The sequence below is a fragment of the Galeopterus variegatus genome, unplaced genomic scaffold (genome assembly GCF_000696425.1).
Source record: "Galeopterus variegatus unplaced genomic scaffold, G_variegatus-3.0.2 Scaffold297, whole genome shotgun sequence".
In the NCBI taxonomy this organism is placed as follows: domain Eukaryota; kingdom Metazoa; phylum Chordata; class Mammalia; order Dermoptera; family Cynocephalidae; genus Galeopterus; species Galeopterus variegatus.
In genome coordinates, this window is record NW_007726408.1 from 220,717 (window position 1) to 238,656 (window position 17,940).

General features: G+C 34.0%; 1 protein-coding gene across 1 annotated transcript in view; it reads right to left on the bottom strand.

Annotated features, from left to right (window-relative positions):
- LRRK2 (leucine-rich repeat kinase 2) overlaps positions 1-17,940 on the bottom strand; it is a 136,051-nt gene that overhangs the window by 37,589 nt on the left and 80,522 nt on the right. The window contains exons 32-39 of the mRNA XM_008567142.1: positions 14,467-14,668; positions 13,333-13,421; positions 8,299-8,486; positions 7,297-7,451; positions 6,077-6,223; positions 5,757-5,948; positions 4,959-5,105; positions 199-299 (exon numbers count right to left, since the gene is read on the bottom strand). Of these exons, the coding sequence (XP_008565364.1) occupies positions 199-299; positions 4,959-5,105; positions 5,757-5,948; positions 6,077-6,223; positions 7,297-7,451; positions 8,299-8,486; positions 13,333-13,421; positions 14,467-14,668 (1,221 nt within the window). The remainder of the gene's footprint in view (positions 1-198; positions 300-4,958; positions 5,106-5,756; positions 5,949-6,076; positions 6,224-7,296; positions 7,452-8,298; positions 8,487-13,332; positions 13,422-14,466; positions 14,669-17,940) is intronic.

Genomic DNA, 17,940 nt, shown 5'->3' on the forward strand with positions numbered 1-17,940 from the left:
TCATTTTTCAACAGAAGAAACAAAAGAAAACTTTCCGCTCCATAATGAATGGACAAAATGAGATTTCATAATTAAACTCAAGTAAACTTTTGAGGGAAATGTGTTCATTTTTTGCATTTTCACAATTGCATGCAAAATAAGAGTTCCAGGAGATTAACAATGTATGATTTGATATAATGATATTATTGGAATTCTTACTTGTCTTAACAGCCTAAGTGATGTATGTTTATTAAAAATCTTCACCGCCACTTCTTCTCCTTCATAGACTGCTCGATAAACTGACCCAAAACTGCCATCACCTTTGGAAAAGAAAATACAAAGCACTTAAGTTAATATGTCCACACAGAAAAACTAAATAAATTATACCTGCTGTAATTCTACCTCCTGTATATTTAAAGAAAAACCTGGCCCACTTGTTGCATTGAATCAAATCTCCTTTGATGCTTCTGCTTCTTTATTCTACTCCATGAATGAACATACACCTAAAGATTTGGTCTCCAACCTTCCTGTCTTCCTCTACACATCGCTCAATGACCTCATCCACTCCTGTGACTTCATCTATCCCTAGATGTCGAGAATTTTCACATTTTCACTTACAGCCACCAGCTACCTCCTAAACACTCTCCTCTATTCCAACTTTGTATTGGAGATTTCCATTGGTGTATGCTCTTCCAAATCTCAATCGCATTCCATCAAAATCCACACTCAGCATCTTTTCTCCAAACCAGTTTTATTTTACCTTCCATATAACTGATAAAAACAAAACAAAACTCTTTTCGAGTCACGCTAGAGTCAAAACCAAAGAATGATCTTAAGTCTGCCCCACGCCGAGCCCACAGCTCACTGGCAGTCACTCTGCAGCCTCACTGTATCTAGGCCGCCCTTTCCATTTCCCCTACCACCACCACACCCGTGTCATGCCCTTAGTGCCTCCTGCCTACTATGTGGGGGCCTCTAGAGTTCATCACCTCCAACTCATTCATCTCCCCTGCAAAATGAATTTCCCTATAATTTCACTTTGATCATGCCACTGTCCTGCTCAAAGACAAATTATTCCATATTGCCTACTAAATCAAACCCACGTTCATATTGTAACCCTGAATTCCTTCTCTAGTTCTCTTCTCATTCAACTTCGCACTGTCTAGGCTAGCATTCACTAGCTTTCCTGCCAGTCCCAGCTGAACGGTACACCTGAGGAGCTTATTAAAAATATTAATGTCTGGGCTCAATGATTTCAATATCATTAGTCCCAGGAAGTACTGGTCATTAGGTTTTTTGTGGGGTTTTTTGTTTTTGTTTTTTTATTCCCCAGGTGATTATAATGAGCACGCAGTATTGAGAGCAGTTGCTCTAAACAGACTGGAATAGCCAAAATTTCCTGAACAGTTTTGTATCTGCAGGATGTGTACCCTTGCTGTGCCAGTCCTTGAAGAGCTCTGCTACCTGTCATCGCAACCTCTGGGGAGTTCTTCAAGCCTATAAGGCCCAGTACATATTGAGAAACTGAAGTCTGCCTGAGAAGCTGATCATGATCAGACCCTGGACTACTACTGTCCACTGATAAACAGCAAATCCTACTTGTACAATATCTGTGGTTCTCATATTACCTTGAAATGAAATCACCTGATGGATATAAGTGAGTGAACCCAGAAAAATCTACAAGGAACTATAACGATGTTAAAATCTGTTATTTCTAAGTGGTGAAATTACACATCTATGGAAGCTTCTACCAACTGTGTATTTTAAAAATCTCTATAATGATCATATATAATTATACATTATTTTATGCTCAGAAGTAATATATATTAAAATAAATAACTCATTAAGTATGTCTTATATTTCTACTAGATTGTAAATATTAAAGTATTGTCTGTATCTTATCAGTCGTGGTATCCTCTCATTCTATCCCTCCAGTACCCAATAAATATGCAACTTTTAACTCCATTAATATTAATTAACCCATTAATTAATTAACTAACCCGTTAATATTTGTTCCTACTGTTGGTATTGAGGAAATGAAGGCTATGTGAATAGTTAAGTACTAAAACCAGACACAGAATGGATAAACAGGAGAAGGAAAAGAGAAAGGAAGCAAGTGTACTGGAAAGGAAGAAATACTTAGGAGCAATGGAATCTTATCTAATAAATGCATCCTGTTGTGGTTCTCCTCAAGCTGGACGGTTACCAACAACAGCAAAAAATTGTAATGAGGCAGAGAGAAGAAACACATCCTATGGAGAGATGTCAAAACTTCAAGTAGGAGTAGAGATTTCTAATTTTTTAATGCCCTCTCCTATTTGAAAATCACTGTTGTATTAATACCATATCTTTCATGAGCCGCATCTTTCATGTGACTAGAAACAAAAATAAGGTTAAGGACTATTACTGTGTATTTGTGTCACCTAGATAGGAAGAAAACCTCATTATTATTAATATTATATAATGTTAATATTGTTAATACTTTTATTACCGAAAGCAAGAAAACCTTCCCAAACCCATCAAATCACACCACAGTACCTGCCTATCATGGTTCTCCAGAAAAATACTCCCTCAAAGAAGAAATGCACTGCACAGCTCCTCAGATGCATAAATAAAACACCACACATCTATACTTAAAAATATATTCACAAAACAAATCTATTCACATCATTTAAGGTGTGTCTTAGTCGCTGCATAATAATAATTGCTATCTGGAAAGGAAAGAGTTAACAAAAAGCCTGAATTCACTTCTGCTCTACAAGAAAACCTGGCAGGGGTAGGTGGAGGGGCGGATGAGTGAGCTTCTGCAGATCACTCCAGCATAAAGATACTGGGAGTCTCTAACTGTAAAATGTTTTAAAAGGATATACCCAATTTGTTTAGATCAATGGTACTCAACCCCAGGTCCTAAGACATCTATGATTGTCACACCTTGGGGGGTGGGATGAGGTACTACTGGCATCTAGTGAGTAGGGGCCAGGGGTGCTGCTAAACACCATACAATGCACAGGAAAGGCCCCAATAACAAAGAATTATGTAGTCCAAAATGGCAATAGTGTAAATGTTGAGAAACCCTGATCTAGATTGCTTTCTGTAAATAAACATGAAATTTATGGGTTTATGGGACATGGGGCTAAAGAAAGGAAAGTAGTCACCTAAACATTTTCCTAGCTGTGTAATTAAAGAAATATAAAACACATGTGCTTCAAAACATCCTTAGTGAACAAAATTTCTACATACATTGCACAAAACTTGTCCATTAATGTGAAACACCTCTTAACGCAGGAAAATGGAATATTTTGAGGAGTTGTCACTGGAGTCTTGGGACCCCTACAGAGAATGGATACACTTCATCTGGTACTTGCCTGCATCTTTCGAATCACTATTGAAATTTGGGTTGGTTAAGATGTAGGATTCAGCATTGATAATTCAGAATTTTGTGATATCCCACTATTACTAATATATTCACTTCCTGGGAATATATTCACTTCCTGAGAATATATTCACTTCCTGAGTTCAAAAGAATTTGAACTCATTCTAAAATTCCCAGTCAATGTGAAGAATAAAGGTATAAAGAAGTTTATTTAGCTTTATATGTCATGTCCCAAATTTTGGACGTTATTTTGCTAATAATATTATGTCCTGATAGACAGATTTTAGCTGTTCTCTCTATGGTAATTTAAATTAAATGTATACACACAACAACAACAAATACTACACAAAGGAAAGTCAGAATTGTCTTTGAATACTTTATATTAAATCAATCCAATGCTTTTCATAGTCTTCCCAATGACTCCCAAGAATGTTTAGAACTTGAGTATGTGAACTCACAGTTAATAATAATATATTTTATACTTGAAAATTGCTAGGAATGTAGGTTTAAGTGTTCTCACCATGAAAAAATAAGTATGTGACATAATGCATTTGTTAAATAGCTTCATTTTGCCATTCCACTAAGTATAGATATATTAAAAAATCAAGTTATACATAAACATATACAATTTTCACTTGTCAATTAAAAAAGTAAATTTTAAGAATATGTACTTTTAAAAAAGAGGTAACCAGAGAGCAAATAGATCAGGGCATCATAAGCACTATAAAGACATTAGCTTTTATTCTGAGATGGGAAGTCACAGAAGTATTCTACAGAATGATACGGTATGACATATCATATGCATTTCTTTCCAAACGTAGTTACAATTTGTAAATATTTTGAATTTCTTAAGTTTATGAAACATTCTTAAAAAACATATTTTAGGACTCAAAACCCATGTAGTGAGAGAATAGGCCCAGGAAGTAAAACAGAAATGAGAATACTGGAACATGGTCACCATGGCTTCACCTTCTTTCAGTGAACACTGAGAGATGCTACGTGAATTCAGCAATTTCCATCATACCCTGTGGAAAATCACTGAACAAATAAATTCATGGTACCAGCCAATAAATGTAAACTGATCCACATAACAAAAGGAAAAAAAAAGAACTTGAATATGACACCAATTTAGCACTTCTGATTTTTTAATCCCCAAGATTTTCTGAATATTTTTATGAGAATTCAGCATTGTCATGTCATACCAAGTAATAAAACTGCTGCTATGACTACACAGAGGTGTTCTTCCTTTACTTATTCTACCTTTTTGAGACTGAGAAATGACTGCTTCACTTGACTGAAACCCTCCTCATCGGCCTCCCTTACCCCTGGATATTAAGGCAAACGCAAGGACATATTTTATAAATGTTTGTGCTTCCGTGATAGTCCCATCCTCATCTTGATCCTAGTCTACATGAGCACGTGCAAATCAAATTCCAGATCTGTAAGATGATGTTACGTTTTATCATTCCAAATGAAAAACACTGTAACAAATATATGAAGATACTAAAAATCTATGAAGGTATAATTATGATATTTACATATTTTCTACATTATAAGGAGAAAATTGCATCTCAACTTTTATCCTCAAACTAACAAAAATAGTTACCTAAGAGAAACTCGGGAGACTGCTCGAATTCCAACTCATCATTATTCAACATAATATTTCTAGGGAGGTCAGCCAAGATCAAGTCAGGTGCAATCTGAGATATCGGAATGGTGAGCCTTGGTTCATCTGGATTTACTAGAAGGTCTCCTGAGAAGTACATAAACGATTTTTTTAGAAGAACATTTAGGGATATACATAAATTTGTGTTTTTGACTTGAAAAAAATACATATTTTCTATGTCTAATCACTCTCTTAGGGTTTCTTACCAATTTTAGATTTCTCTAGAAATTCTGAGAAAATTGTAAATGTTCACTTAACATAATCTTTTAGAATTTTAAAAACTCATTCTTGGGCATGTCTATTAAATAAAATTCAGAACTGCCTTAGGCTAGCTGACTTCTGACTAGGAAGGTATCTATTCTCCACTTTTGCCACATTCATGAAACAGTTATCATATGGCAGACTTATTGGTAAGTTATTTCCACATATTGTCTATTTTAATCCTCAGTACAATCCTATGAGATAGGTTTGGTTAGTATTCCCATTTCAAAGATGAGGTTATGTTGCTCAATGAGCCAGTATTCAAACCCTCAAATCAACACTTTCTGACTGTAGAACCCAAAATCTTATTGCTAATAAATATAATCTATTTTTCTGAACAGTCACTCCAAGTAAATAGAGTATCTGTTAACTAATGTCTTATGGGTAGGAATGATTTTTACATTTATCATAAAAGTCACTTCACACATATCAAGGGATTACTTTTAAAAAATTTTTGTAAGTTGTATCAAAACACACCTTCTTCTGCTTTCTTCATCAAGTCATCAAGTAAAATTTTTTGGTGCTCTTCACCATCATTAAAACTATATAATGCCCATTTCTTCAACAGAGTTTCTCCTTCTCCACAAATATCAATCTCCAGCAGCCCAGGAAACCATTCTTCCATGAGAGAATCAATGTGGTCCACAACTTGGCCCAGAAGAATACAGCCTACAGAATTCAAAAAAGAGCTCATCAACTCTCTCTAAACCAAAGCTAGAAAAGATAAATGGTAAAGTGTTTTAAAAATTTAGATTCCTTTAGTGGTGCAATTCAAATGTTCGAATTGATTTCCTTACCTTTTCTACAAGAAGGAACTGTAATTTTTAAGAAACTCTCTGGGTGATTGTCCAGGACTTCAGATCCAACCAAACAGTAAGCTTCAGGAGACCAATTTAAGTAGATGCCTTGTCGCCAATACGTTCTGTTTGGGCGAAGTGCTCGTTCTGAAAGAAGTTTAAATGGATCCGAATGTAGCCACTAATTATTAACTACTTTATAAATTAAAGGGAAAAAATACTGCAGGCAACACAAGTGACAGTAATATAGATACATTTGTTTTGAAAGAAGTTATTGGGTTCTTATGAGTCTTCTATTATATCTATTAAATATTATATTAAATATTTTATCTTTAATTTTGCAATAAAATAAGTTAAATGCCCTATAGATTACCTAAGATACATTTTGGGTTCATGCTGTTAAGCAGTTTTGCATGCTTAATAGGAGAAGGAAAAGAGTCGTAAATTCTCATAATTTTTAAAAAGAAGTGGATGGTCATGCTACAACCCAAACTTCCTGAACTTTTTCATGCAATGTAACTACCTATATACTGTTTAATTCCAAGCAAGAAAAGGTTTCTTTCAGAAACCAGAAATACCTGCATAAAGCTGACTTTTAATGCCCCCCCACCGCCCTGAAAATGATATTTTCCCTTTGGGGCACTAAGAAGTCTCTTTATTCTAGAAGAAAGAGCTAATATTATCAGCACGAATTTTGGTCTTTTTTGTTAATCTCTCAGGGATTGTACAGCAGAATAGATATATTCCAGTCCCTACACTGAATGGTCAGAATCTATTATACTTGTTGAGTAAAACTCTCTGACTATACAGTGGTCATTTTTTTTTTGTCTTTTTTGTTGTTTGTGTGTGCACATGTGTGTGCACGTGTCTGCTTTTAAACCAATGACTCCTAGTAATCTCACCTTTTAAAATTATTGCCTCCACTTTGCTGTCTCTTGGAAAGCAAGATAATTATAGTTGTTGGAAATGTGTCTAAAATAAGAACAAATGAGTTCTGAGTGAAGACCTGAAGAATTGTCTTCCTGACAAACTGCGTGAGTTTATATGTGCTAATGTGCCTTTATATTGGCCACTCTGAAATCAATATTAAACTTATTTTTTGAGCTTATTTTCTGATTTTCAGCTGCCTTCCAAACAAGTAAACTCTAGAAAGATTACACACTATTTTTAATATACTTTCTCCCAAATTTCTCTAAAGATTGTCTTCATTAAATACATACCTCTTCCTGAAAGCATGTAAGGTGAAATTTCAAGTAATCGATTGATTAATCTTGACCAAAATCCCATTGGAAAATAAGGCATTTCGTATAGTCGAATGATAATTTCAGAATTCTCACAATGGGGAAGCTCTATCACAGGCCTGTGGTCAGACAAACTAAAGGGAAAAGTACAGGATCATTATACACCTTCATAAAATACCCAACCATGTCGACCAAAGTGCTTTACTGCTTGAAATAGGTGAAGAGAACTATTCCGAGAAATTGCACTTTTTTTGTAATATTCTTTTTCTACATGCTCTGCCTACATCAAAAATTCAATGGTCATTTAATCAATTTAAATGCATGCTCAGACATAGGAGAAGCATAAAATTGTTTCAGTAATCCTATGTGCACTAATAAATGATTACAACTAGTTATGATAGACAAATATTAAGATTATATAAAACTTGAAAAAAATACATGTTCTAGAAAAAAAGTGTTTATGTTTAGAATTGGCTGCCATCCATAGATCAATGTAATTTGCACTTTTCAACTTCATATTACTTTATAACATTTCCTAGTTGCTTATAAAGCAATAAGAAAAGTTTCTGTAATAGAGGGCTAGAATTTAGGGTGCCATCGTGTTGCTATAAATTCTTTTAAAACTCTATTGAAAACTCATTGTCTCCCCAGAACTTGCCTAATATAATAACTCTCTCAGTACCCCAAGGATACACACACAAAGTAATCTCTACTACGTACATTTCTCATATAATTTAAGCACTGGTAAGCCAAATAGTAATTATACACATAAAATAAGTCATCTACTATATCTTTAAAATGTCATATGCAGTGTTTTTACTAAAAGTAAATGCTATACTTCAACAGAAATTTTACACAAGTAAGCAAAAAATATATGTATATTTAACACATCTATTATAGACCAAAGTTACTTTGACAATTAAAACAATATAATACATGGTGAAATTCCATGGGTTAATTAAATTTTTAAGGGTGGCTTACCTGCTTGGAACTAGTAAATATTCTTCTCCTATTGGCAAGGCAATCTGGAATTTTTCTAGGAGTTTAAAGTACTGTGACATGTAGTTCTTTGGAAATCTCCTTTTCTTTGAAAGAAATTTTTCCACATCTCTACGTGAAATAATTCCCTTAGGATGTTTCAGACAGCCTTCCACTTTCACTGTCAAAATCTGAAAGATTTAAACTCACACATAATCTCACTAGAATTCATTTTCTGAAATATTTCAAATTTAAAGCATTTCATGTCTCTTTGCTCAGTGAAAGAGATCAGAACAATTGTAACATTGTCAATTACAACACAGGACCTAGTTTCTCTAGTAGCCATGTAGCCTAGAAGACCCTGCAGCATCCACTTCCTTCCAAAATTTGTTAAATTAAGGGAGTGGATTCAGAATAGAAATTATTGAGATTCTCTGAAATCAATGAACCTCAAGATTTACCTAGCTCCAGTTAAGAGATCAATCCAGTATCCCACATCTCTCTTATAGTCTCATTAATAATATATTCCTAGGGAAAATATCTTCCAGATTGTTATCACTACCAGTTTGCAATAGAAATACTACTTTACATAAGAAAGGATTTCTATCAATGGGAAGAGAGGCAGTATGGTACAATTTAGATTTTCTCAAAATAACTGTTATATTTTGCTGGATTCTACTCACAGAGTCTGGGTCAATAGGTTTGCAGCAAGGCTTTTTTAACTAGCAACCCAAATGATTCTAACACAGAGACCATACTTTGAGCTTTGATTTAAGAATCAAAGTCAGAAGAACCCAGATTCAAATCCAGCTCTGTCACTAGCTGAATGACCCTGGGAAAGGTACTTGATTTCTTTAAGACACAGTTTCCTTCTCTGTAAAACTACATAATAAAAGTGACTGTCTCTAAGATTGCTGTGAGAACAAAATAAGATAACACATGTAATGCATGCAAAGTACACATGACAATTTTTAGCACACAGTAAGCCTTCATATATTAGCCATAATTATCTACATATTCCAATTTATTTTACTTAACCTAATTAGTTTTAATTTGTGCTTAATTTTCTTTAGTAGATCTATAAAATTTAAAGCATATTTAAATAAAAGCAAACATTATTTATGTTATTTATGTTATCAGGAAGTTGAGTGAAATACTGGATTGTATAATCCTTAGACCCAAGGACTTGTTTTGCCCATCTCTATATTTCTATTTTGTGTGTATAATGTTTATTGAATCAATATGTGCACAATCGATTGAGCATATTGGTTTAACGACAATGTACAATGGGTCACTGAAGAATAAAAACTGTAGTTTAGGACTTCTCCTATTTTGTGTACTTTATAGCACTTCCAGATTGCCCTTACAATTTAGGTGGTGAAGAGAATTGTTTGCTGTTTTAGTGCTTTTTAAGTGCTAAGATCTTTGCTACAATTCACTCTCTATCTACAACCATACTTCCAATTTTCTTTGCAACACACTGTACCACATGCCTTATTTATTATTTATTTTCTTTCAATTGAATGTCAGCCTCATGAGCACAAAAACTTTGCTTTGTCCACTACTATAATCCCAGCAGCAGACAATATCTGGAACATGGTAGGTGTTGAATAAATATCGTCAACTGAGTGAATTCTGAGAAAATGTGATTTGGAGCATTTTATCCTAAGGTTAGGTTTTTAGGCACTGGGGTCAAACTACTTGGTTTGAAATCCTAATACTACTTCTTCCTGAATGTGTACCTTTGGATAAATTATTTAATATCTCTGTCCATCAATATCTTCAACTTCAACATATGGGCTAGTATAGTACCATTTAAAAAGGGTTTCTGTGATAATTAAATGAGATAATCTTTGAAAAGCATATCATAAGTCCTCATCTGTTAGCCATTATTATCTACTTATCCTAGTTTATTTTAACTAGACAAATTCATTTAAGAGAGAGTATGTGCTTAATTTTTCTAGCAGATCTATAGTATTCTACCACTATTTGTTGTATATAGTTTCTGAACATGGACACCATCAATTCTTTTCTTATACTTGTGTGGTCCTTAATCCATCAAAAAATGGAATTCATTTCCCCTTCCTTTGAGTTGGAGCTGGCCTGTGGTTGCTCTGATGGGAGAACTGATATTTTGTCAGTTCTAGGCCTAACCTTTAAGAAGACTGGAAACTTCTGTTCCATTTCTCTTGGTATCCAGCTACTATGTAAGATGACCAATTACTCTGTGATCATCATGCCATGAGAAAAACCAAGTTAGCCATGTGAGAGGCCACTTGGAGGAGCACCAATACACCAAAATGTGAGTGTAGCTTTCTCGGACTTTCCAGCCTGGCTCAATGAATCAAGCCAAGTGAATGACCCTTGCCAATACCATGTGAAGAAGAACCACACAGCTGAGCCCATTCAACCCACAGATTAATGCAAAATAATAAATTGTTGGTGTTTTAAGCATCCACACTTGGGAGTGGCTTGTTACATTGCAATAAAATCTAAAACGTGATCTTAATTTTTTCACCTTTATAAGACTTCCTAATATTCCTTCAACCTAGTAACTAGGATGGCTAACTTATACTCTTATTCAAGGAAAGAGAATTTTCCAAATTCCTTTGTAATTCTCGCACGTGTTTTTATCAAGATTAAATAGTCATGAAAGCTTTTTAATGTTCCACCTGATTAATTAAATAAGTCCCTTTCATATGTCTTTTGTCACAGTTAAATGAGTTTTGTAAACTTCTCCCTCCCTTGACGGAACTTTCTTTAATTAGTGACCTAACAGGGCACATAGAGAGTGGGTGGGCTCATTAGGGCTTTTGCACCATGAAATTATTCCTGCCTTTCTCTTAATCATTCTTAAGGATGAATACCCTTATTTATTTTTGTTTATGGGTGTCAGACAATTCACTTTTGTTTTCACCTGATTACTTATAGCTTTCGATCCCTTTAAAAATGACATATTTATTATAGTAAAAAATGAATCATATTTTAATTAATAAGCATAAGTAAAAATGATGGTATTTATTTTTTAAGTTAATAAGAAATTTAAATTTTTATTTTACTCACATTTTAAATGTCTTTCAAAATAACATTGACCCTTTCAAATTATTGACTTAATTTTTCTTAAATTAACAAGTTTATATTATAACTATGCTAATGAGAAGAATTCTCAAGAAGTTTCCACTTAATTATTCCACAGAATCTTCAGGAATTTTAGTACAGTCATAGTGGAAATCTGCTTTTGTTTTAAAAAGGGTGATTCTGATGCAAACCTCTTCCTTATTCTACTGTATAATATATGCCCACCCTAGTATTTCCCACACATGTGCAACTTCAAATATTCCAGAGTCACAGGGAAATAACTTTTGGGGGCAACTTTAGCCTTTTCTTGACTATGTAGAGTTTGGTCACTTTCTGATAGCTATAGTGTGCCAAGGACTACAAAATCTGCAGGGTATATTTTAAAGTCTCTTTGCTGTACAGGATGCATCTACTACACATATTTTTTTAATTGGCCCCATACCTGACACCCTTTTCAAAACTACATGAATGCGTCTTTACACCTTTGGAGATTTTCTTTCATATCCTAAAAGAACGTGCCTTGAATTACCAAATACAGTAGGTCAAATATAAAATTAGTTAACATTTATCGCTCACTTGCATTGAACCTGGAAGGCCATATAAGAGATAAAACAAAGGCTTAAAACATTAAGAAATGTCACAAACCTGATAAGTATTTAGAAGAGATTCACACACAGGTCAAGCTGACTCTAGACCATGTGCTCTCAACCACACTGCTCTACTGGTTCCATTATCATTTAATAGATGAGTAAAACCACACTTTCCATGGCATTTGTGTAGAAGGGTGAATATCTAATTTAAAAATATCTACCAAAATAGGAACAACTGACACATTACAATTAATTGCCAATTACTATAATGTTTCAATATGCTCTCAATTTCCATGGTATAGGACTTAACCTCAACTGAATTCCATCTTCAAAATATCTTCCTTGTTTTCCTTAGATGGAATTTGGAAGTATTATTCAAGATTATCTGAGGGAATTTAATTACTATTATGGTTTAATTGGAAGAGATATTTCTAATATAAAAAGATATAATCATTTAAGGGATTTAGAGAGCCACATGCAAAACTATAAATTATTGTCATTAACAAAATAGTTGCCAATGAATACACAAGCTGGAGACGTCCTCCCTGAGCTCATCTCAGTTCATGATTAAGCTAGATGCAATGGTTCGTAGCTGGGGCAATATTTGGAAGTATCTGGACACATTTTTGCTAGTTATAGCTAGGAGGGTACTAACAGCATCTAGAAAATTGAATCCAAAGATGAAACAATCATCCTATAATGTGCAACAAATAATTTTCTGGCCCAAAATGTCAACACTGCTGAGACTGAGAAACCCTGAGCTAATGTGTTTTACTCTAATCGTTTCCTATGGCAAACCTATAGAGATTTATTATTACACCTAATTAATATCAACTCATTGGTAATGGATTACCACTGAGAGAAGAAACCATTTTTTTTTCGTTTTTCACATGAAATATAAATGGAGAAAAGATAGCCGTAACCAACACCATCCAAAGTTTTCAAGACTGTAAGCATTCAGAGCTCAGATCATTCCACTTAAGAGTCAAAACTTCTTCATGTTACATAGATAAAGGTTTCACAGGCTCATGAACCCAATTTTCTCACATGTGTTTACCCTGAAGATTTTTACAAAGACTGGATTCCACTGATCAAGTCAATAACAAACCAAAGGTATCAGGAACTAGAAAAGCAGCATGGAACAGAGTGTTATAAACATCTGTCTCTGATTTGAACGCAAAGACAGGAAGGTGAACTCTTAGGATATCTTCACTTTATCCATGAAGCTCTTCAAGTAGTTTTCTATGTCAAGTGCTCTATAATTTACTGTATTTAGAACAGTTTCTGCCTTAACTGAATACAAACTCTAAAATGCTCAATGCTCTAGGTGTCAATCATAACTCTTATGCCACCAAAATATGACACCAACCTGTGCCATGACTTTGCAAAGCCACTTGGGTTCCACGAAATATAAGTCACTCAATTGTAGTGCTGGGTCTTGAAAATGAAGAAGGACTCCTGCAGTAAAAATTCATCAAATAGTGAAACATGGGATCTAGAACATACAAATATCTAGGGGCTTTAGAGAGTATCTAGTCCAACCTCCTCATTTTACAAATGAGGAAACTTCAGCATAATTAGTGGCAGAGCTGGAACTAGAACCTGTGTATCTCAATTCCCAAGCTCTAAAGTCTCAATATTATAAAGAAATATTTTTGAACTATATAAATGATCACATATAAGCATATCTGAGACACTGACATGCACTGCATGGCATACATTTACAAATAAATAAAAACTCGTGATTTTCTTTTTGGCTTTTGAAATACACACAACAAAGACACATCTTATTTTCAAATACAGGTAAGAAACAGCATTTCTCAGAATATCTGATTTAAGAATGTTAGGAAAAAGGAACAGATTATAATCCAAGTGAAGATATTTTTCATACAACAGAATCTAGAAATCGAAAGCAGTTTCCCAGCCACTAACTCTAGTACTACCAATCAACTCACAAGTTTCTAGCAAGGTCATGCTGCTCAAGTACACAGCTAGCACTGAAGTGGGTCTGAGAGTCTTCATCAGTAAGATGGATGTGTGACCCAACAGACCACAATCTGCCATGCAGCAACTGCATCATCTCACACCAACAGCGAATCTCTAAGTGCCCCAGTTAAACCATCTGATTAATAATTCTCCTTTACAGTGCAAAAGTACCCTTCACATGCACCAAATTCATCTGATGCTATGAAAGGATATGGCTGTGTTCAAAGCTCCGTATCTCCTGAACGGTAAAGCCAAGCTCTAGAACCCACATGCTTTAACTCCTGCTCAGGGACTCTTTCCTCTACCTTACACTCAGATGATTGCTAAATTTCATGATATATGATTCAACATCCATGCACATAATGATCTTCCAGAAAGAAAAAAGCAGTGGCCTATTAAAGAATTTTGCGTATATTCTCTTAAATTTTGAATGCAAATGCTATTTCTTTTATAAATTTTTACAAATTATGACAGCCAAGCTTTAAAAAAAATATGTAAAACAAAAAAACACACAAACCTGATTCATTTAGGAAGTGAACCGCATGAGGGAGCTCATTTTCATCTAATTGAAGCTGATGCTCTTTCACTAGTTGCAATAACTGTTTCCGGTCAATGACAGGAAATTCAATTGGCACATTTTTGCGTTCTGATAAAATGATTTTCTCAAGCTCCACATAGCAGTCTGGAATCAGCTGCCCAACAACAGGCTGATCTCGGATCTATGAAATTACAAATAACAAGCTGTAAAAATCTATCTTATTGATGCATTTGTCAGGTGGTTTGTAAATTCAATGCTAACAGTTTTTACAGAAACGGGTATATTACTGAAAAATATATTTTTAAATAAAATCAAAATGTAATGTAAAGCTATTTAAACTGTAAGAAATAAGGAAAATAAAATTAAAATAAGAAAATTGTGGACCCAGAAGCCACTTTGGAAAGAACTATCAAATAAAATAATATGAAAATATTTATTTAGCTATCCAGAAATTCCACTGCAACAACTGAGATAAATCATTAACCATAAAAAGAGGATTTCTGTTTTCTAAGACGTTAAACTTAATGTTCAAGAGACATGTTAGCATAAAAACATTAGTAAGTATTACAGAGTTCTTAGACATTATTACCAGGTAAAAATATTCACACCCGAAGGTAAAACACTAAATTTTGTGCTTGCTATTTACAATATATTAGTGGAACGTATATATCAACAGTGAAACCTGGAGACATAAAAACCTTCTCATACAAGCTATGCTTTCTCGTGGAACCCTGAACTTGGGAAAATAAGAAATCGTCTAATGACTCTGACATAAGAGGATAATTATTGGTGTGTTACACTTAGAATCTAACCACTGCCTACTAATTGAGTAATATATAAAGTAAGATTTTAAAAATAGTGGCCTTAAGATGGTAGTTCTATAATAAAACTATTTCCCAAACAATTTTTTTCTTGAAAATAATTTAAAGCAGAAATGCAGCTCTAATAGTAAAGAAAATGCCTTCAAGAACCACCAGATGGCAAACTCTCCCTGCTTCTGAGATTACATTCTCTACTTGATAATACTTATTAGAATTTCTACTTATATTCTTAAATTTATTACAAATAGAAATTGGATTTTATTCAGCACTCACACAAAAATTTAACTTGCTCTTTTTCTACTTGTAACCAGAACTTTAAGGAGCCTGATTTACAGCTGCCATAATCATTACTTCCATATTTACCTGCAAAGGTTCATTTGAAAGATTGTTTTCATGTAGCTCTTGCTCCAGAAAATTAAATATAATTCCACTAACCTCCACTTTTCATATTCCCTCTCTTCATCATTTATAAATTAATATGAAATAGAACTTCAGATTGAAGTCTATGTTTTAACTCAAGGAGAAAAACCTACATTTAGAAGTAAACAAGGGTTGTTTATAGGAAGCAAATCAGGTAGAAAGGGGATGAATTTTACAGGGCTGGATCACAGGGCCAGCAAAGGATGCCTGCCCTGCTAATGCGCTGGATGAGATTGAAAGGAGTATTGTTGGCACTGAACTCCATTTTGTCCTGCTGTCCTTTCAGTTTAACAGGTCACCAACAGGCTGAGCACAAAAAATAAATAAATAAATAAATAAATAAATAAATAAATAAATAAATAAATAAATAAATAAATAAATAAGTAATAAAAAAATTTATTCTAAAGAGTCTGCATGTTTAGATACACATGTTAATTAACGGTAAGACAGGGAAAGATTAGAGAAGAAACAAGATAAAAGGAAAAGATGAAAAGCAAATGAGAGGGCAAAAAAATGACCTTCAATAGGTTAAATGCTGTTGTCTGAATACAGGTTGAAGCACCTCAGGGAGAAAAGAATATTCAAGTTCTGGCAGGCTTACCGGTCCTGGGTCATCTGAAAGAGTCACTATTCTAGAAAGCAATCAAATGGGTTTTCAAGCCTACATGCAGACTGGTGCATCCATTAGCGATATATACCTTTCTTTAAATAATACTGCCATTTCTCAAAGCATCTGTTTTACTTCCTTGTACAGAATTATCTTTGAAGTGCATTTATAAGTGCTGGAGAAAAACTGGTGCTATTGATTGATAGTGATATCTTGCTATCAGACAAAAGCAGTATTATTAATCCAGCTTCATGAACCAACCACCTTATCAATTGACTCTTCTTCAGCTAAATTCAAAACAAACTCATCCTCATCCTCCAATGAGTCTTTTAAAAAATATGGTATATGCTCTGATAGCAATGACAAAGAAATAAAATATTCTAAGTGACAATAAAGTTTGTTAAGTATGGATATAGTCTCAGAAAAAAAACACCTGGATTAAGAGATTAATTGGATGAATAAATTTTGTATATTTGGTGTAATTCATATCACTCTCTGATAATATGCTCCACAAGACAGTAGAAATATCTGCAAATAAATAATGTCATTCTTCTTATATAAAATGCCAGTATCAATCCACCACTCATAAAACATTTTAGTAACCATAAGAAATGTGTTGAAAGATACAAAAGTACAAATTCTCCCTGGGTACCAGAAAGACCAACACATTTCTAACTGGCTCTTTAGGTTTTAAATAGAAGCATAATCTGTGGAAATCAAACAGAACTAAGCTAACTGACCACCATGGAGTTATAACCAGGGTGACCATACAATTTATAGTACAAACTGGAATGCTTTTGAAAATGTAGTGGGACACTATTCATAATTATGCTGGGACTGTCCAGGCCAAACAGGACTCTAGTTATAAGTCACAATCTTGATCATTAGTGCTAATGAGCTAAGCCAACAGGGACTAAATCAAATTCACCATTGTGTTTGTCACATTGAACTACCAGGGTGTTTTTCAGTACAGTTTACACCATGCTCCCTGTAGAACCCAGGGAAAATTTCTTTCTCCTGCAAGTATTAAAAAAGAGTGTTCTCCCTGATAACTGATTTATTTGTGTTTTATGAACATTTGGCTTAACTAGAAGAGAACTTTGGAAATATAAAACATTAAATCCTGAAATGAAAAACCCAGTTTGTATGAACTAAGTAATTACTTAGGCATTGCTGAAAACCAAATCAGTGGTCTTGACTAAATGAAAGAGCTGTCTCACAATATTGAGGGGGGAAAATTGGAATGGGAATCGCAGTGACAAGAGATATGAAGGAGCAGCACAAAAGGTCGAGATATGCATAAAATAGGAAATCCAAAAGAAAGGAGCAGATAGAGAAACAAACAATAATAGAAGAAAGATGATCCCAAGACCCTGATATTCACCTTTATCCTTTTGATTAAATCACCATGATAAGATGTTGGGAGAGAAAGAGCATCAGAAACATTTTCTCAGTGGCCTAGAAACATTCTCCCAGTTTTTCTGAGAATTCCCTATTTTTTATTCCCATTTCTATGAATTAGAAATGAGGTATGGTATAAATAAGTAATTATATAATTGAAAATACTTTAATAACGTTAATACCTATTTTTTAAAGCTCACGATT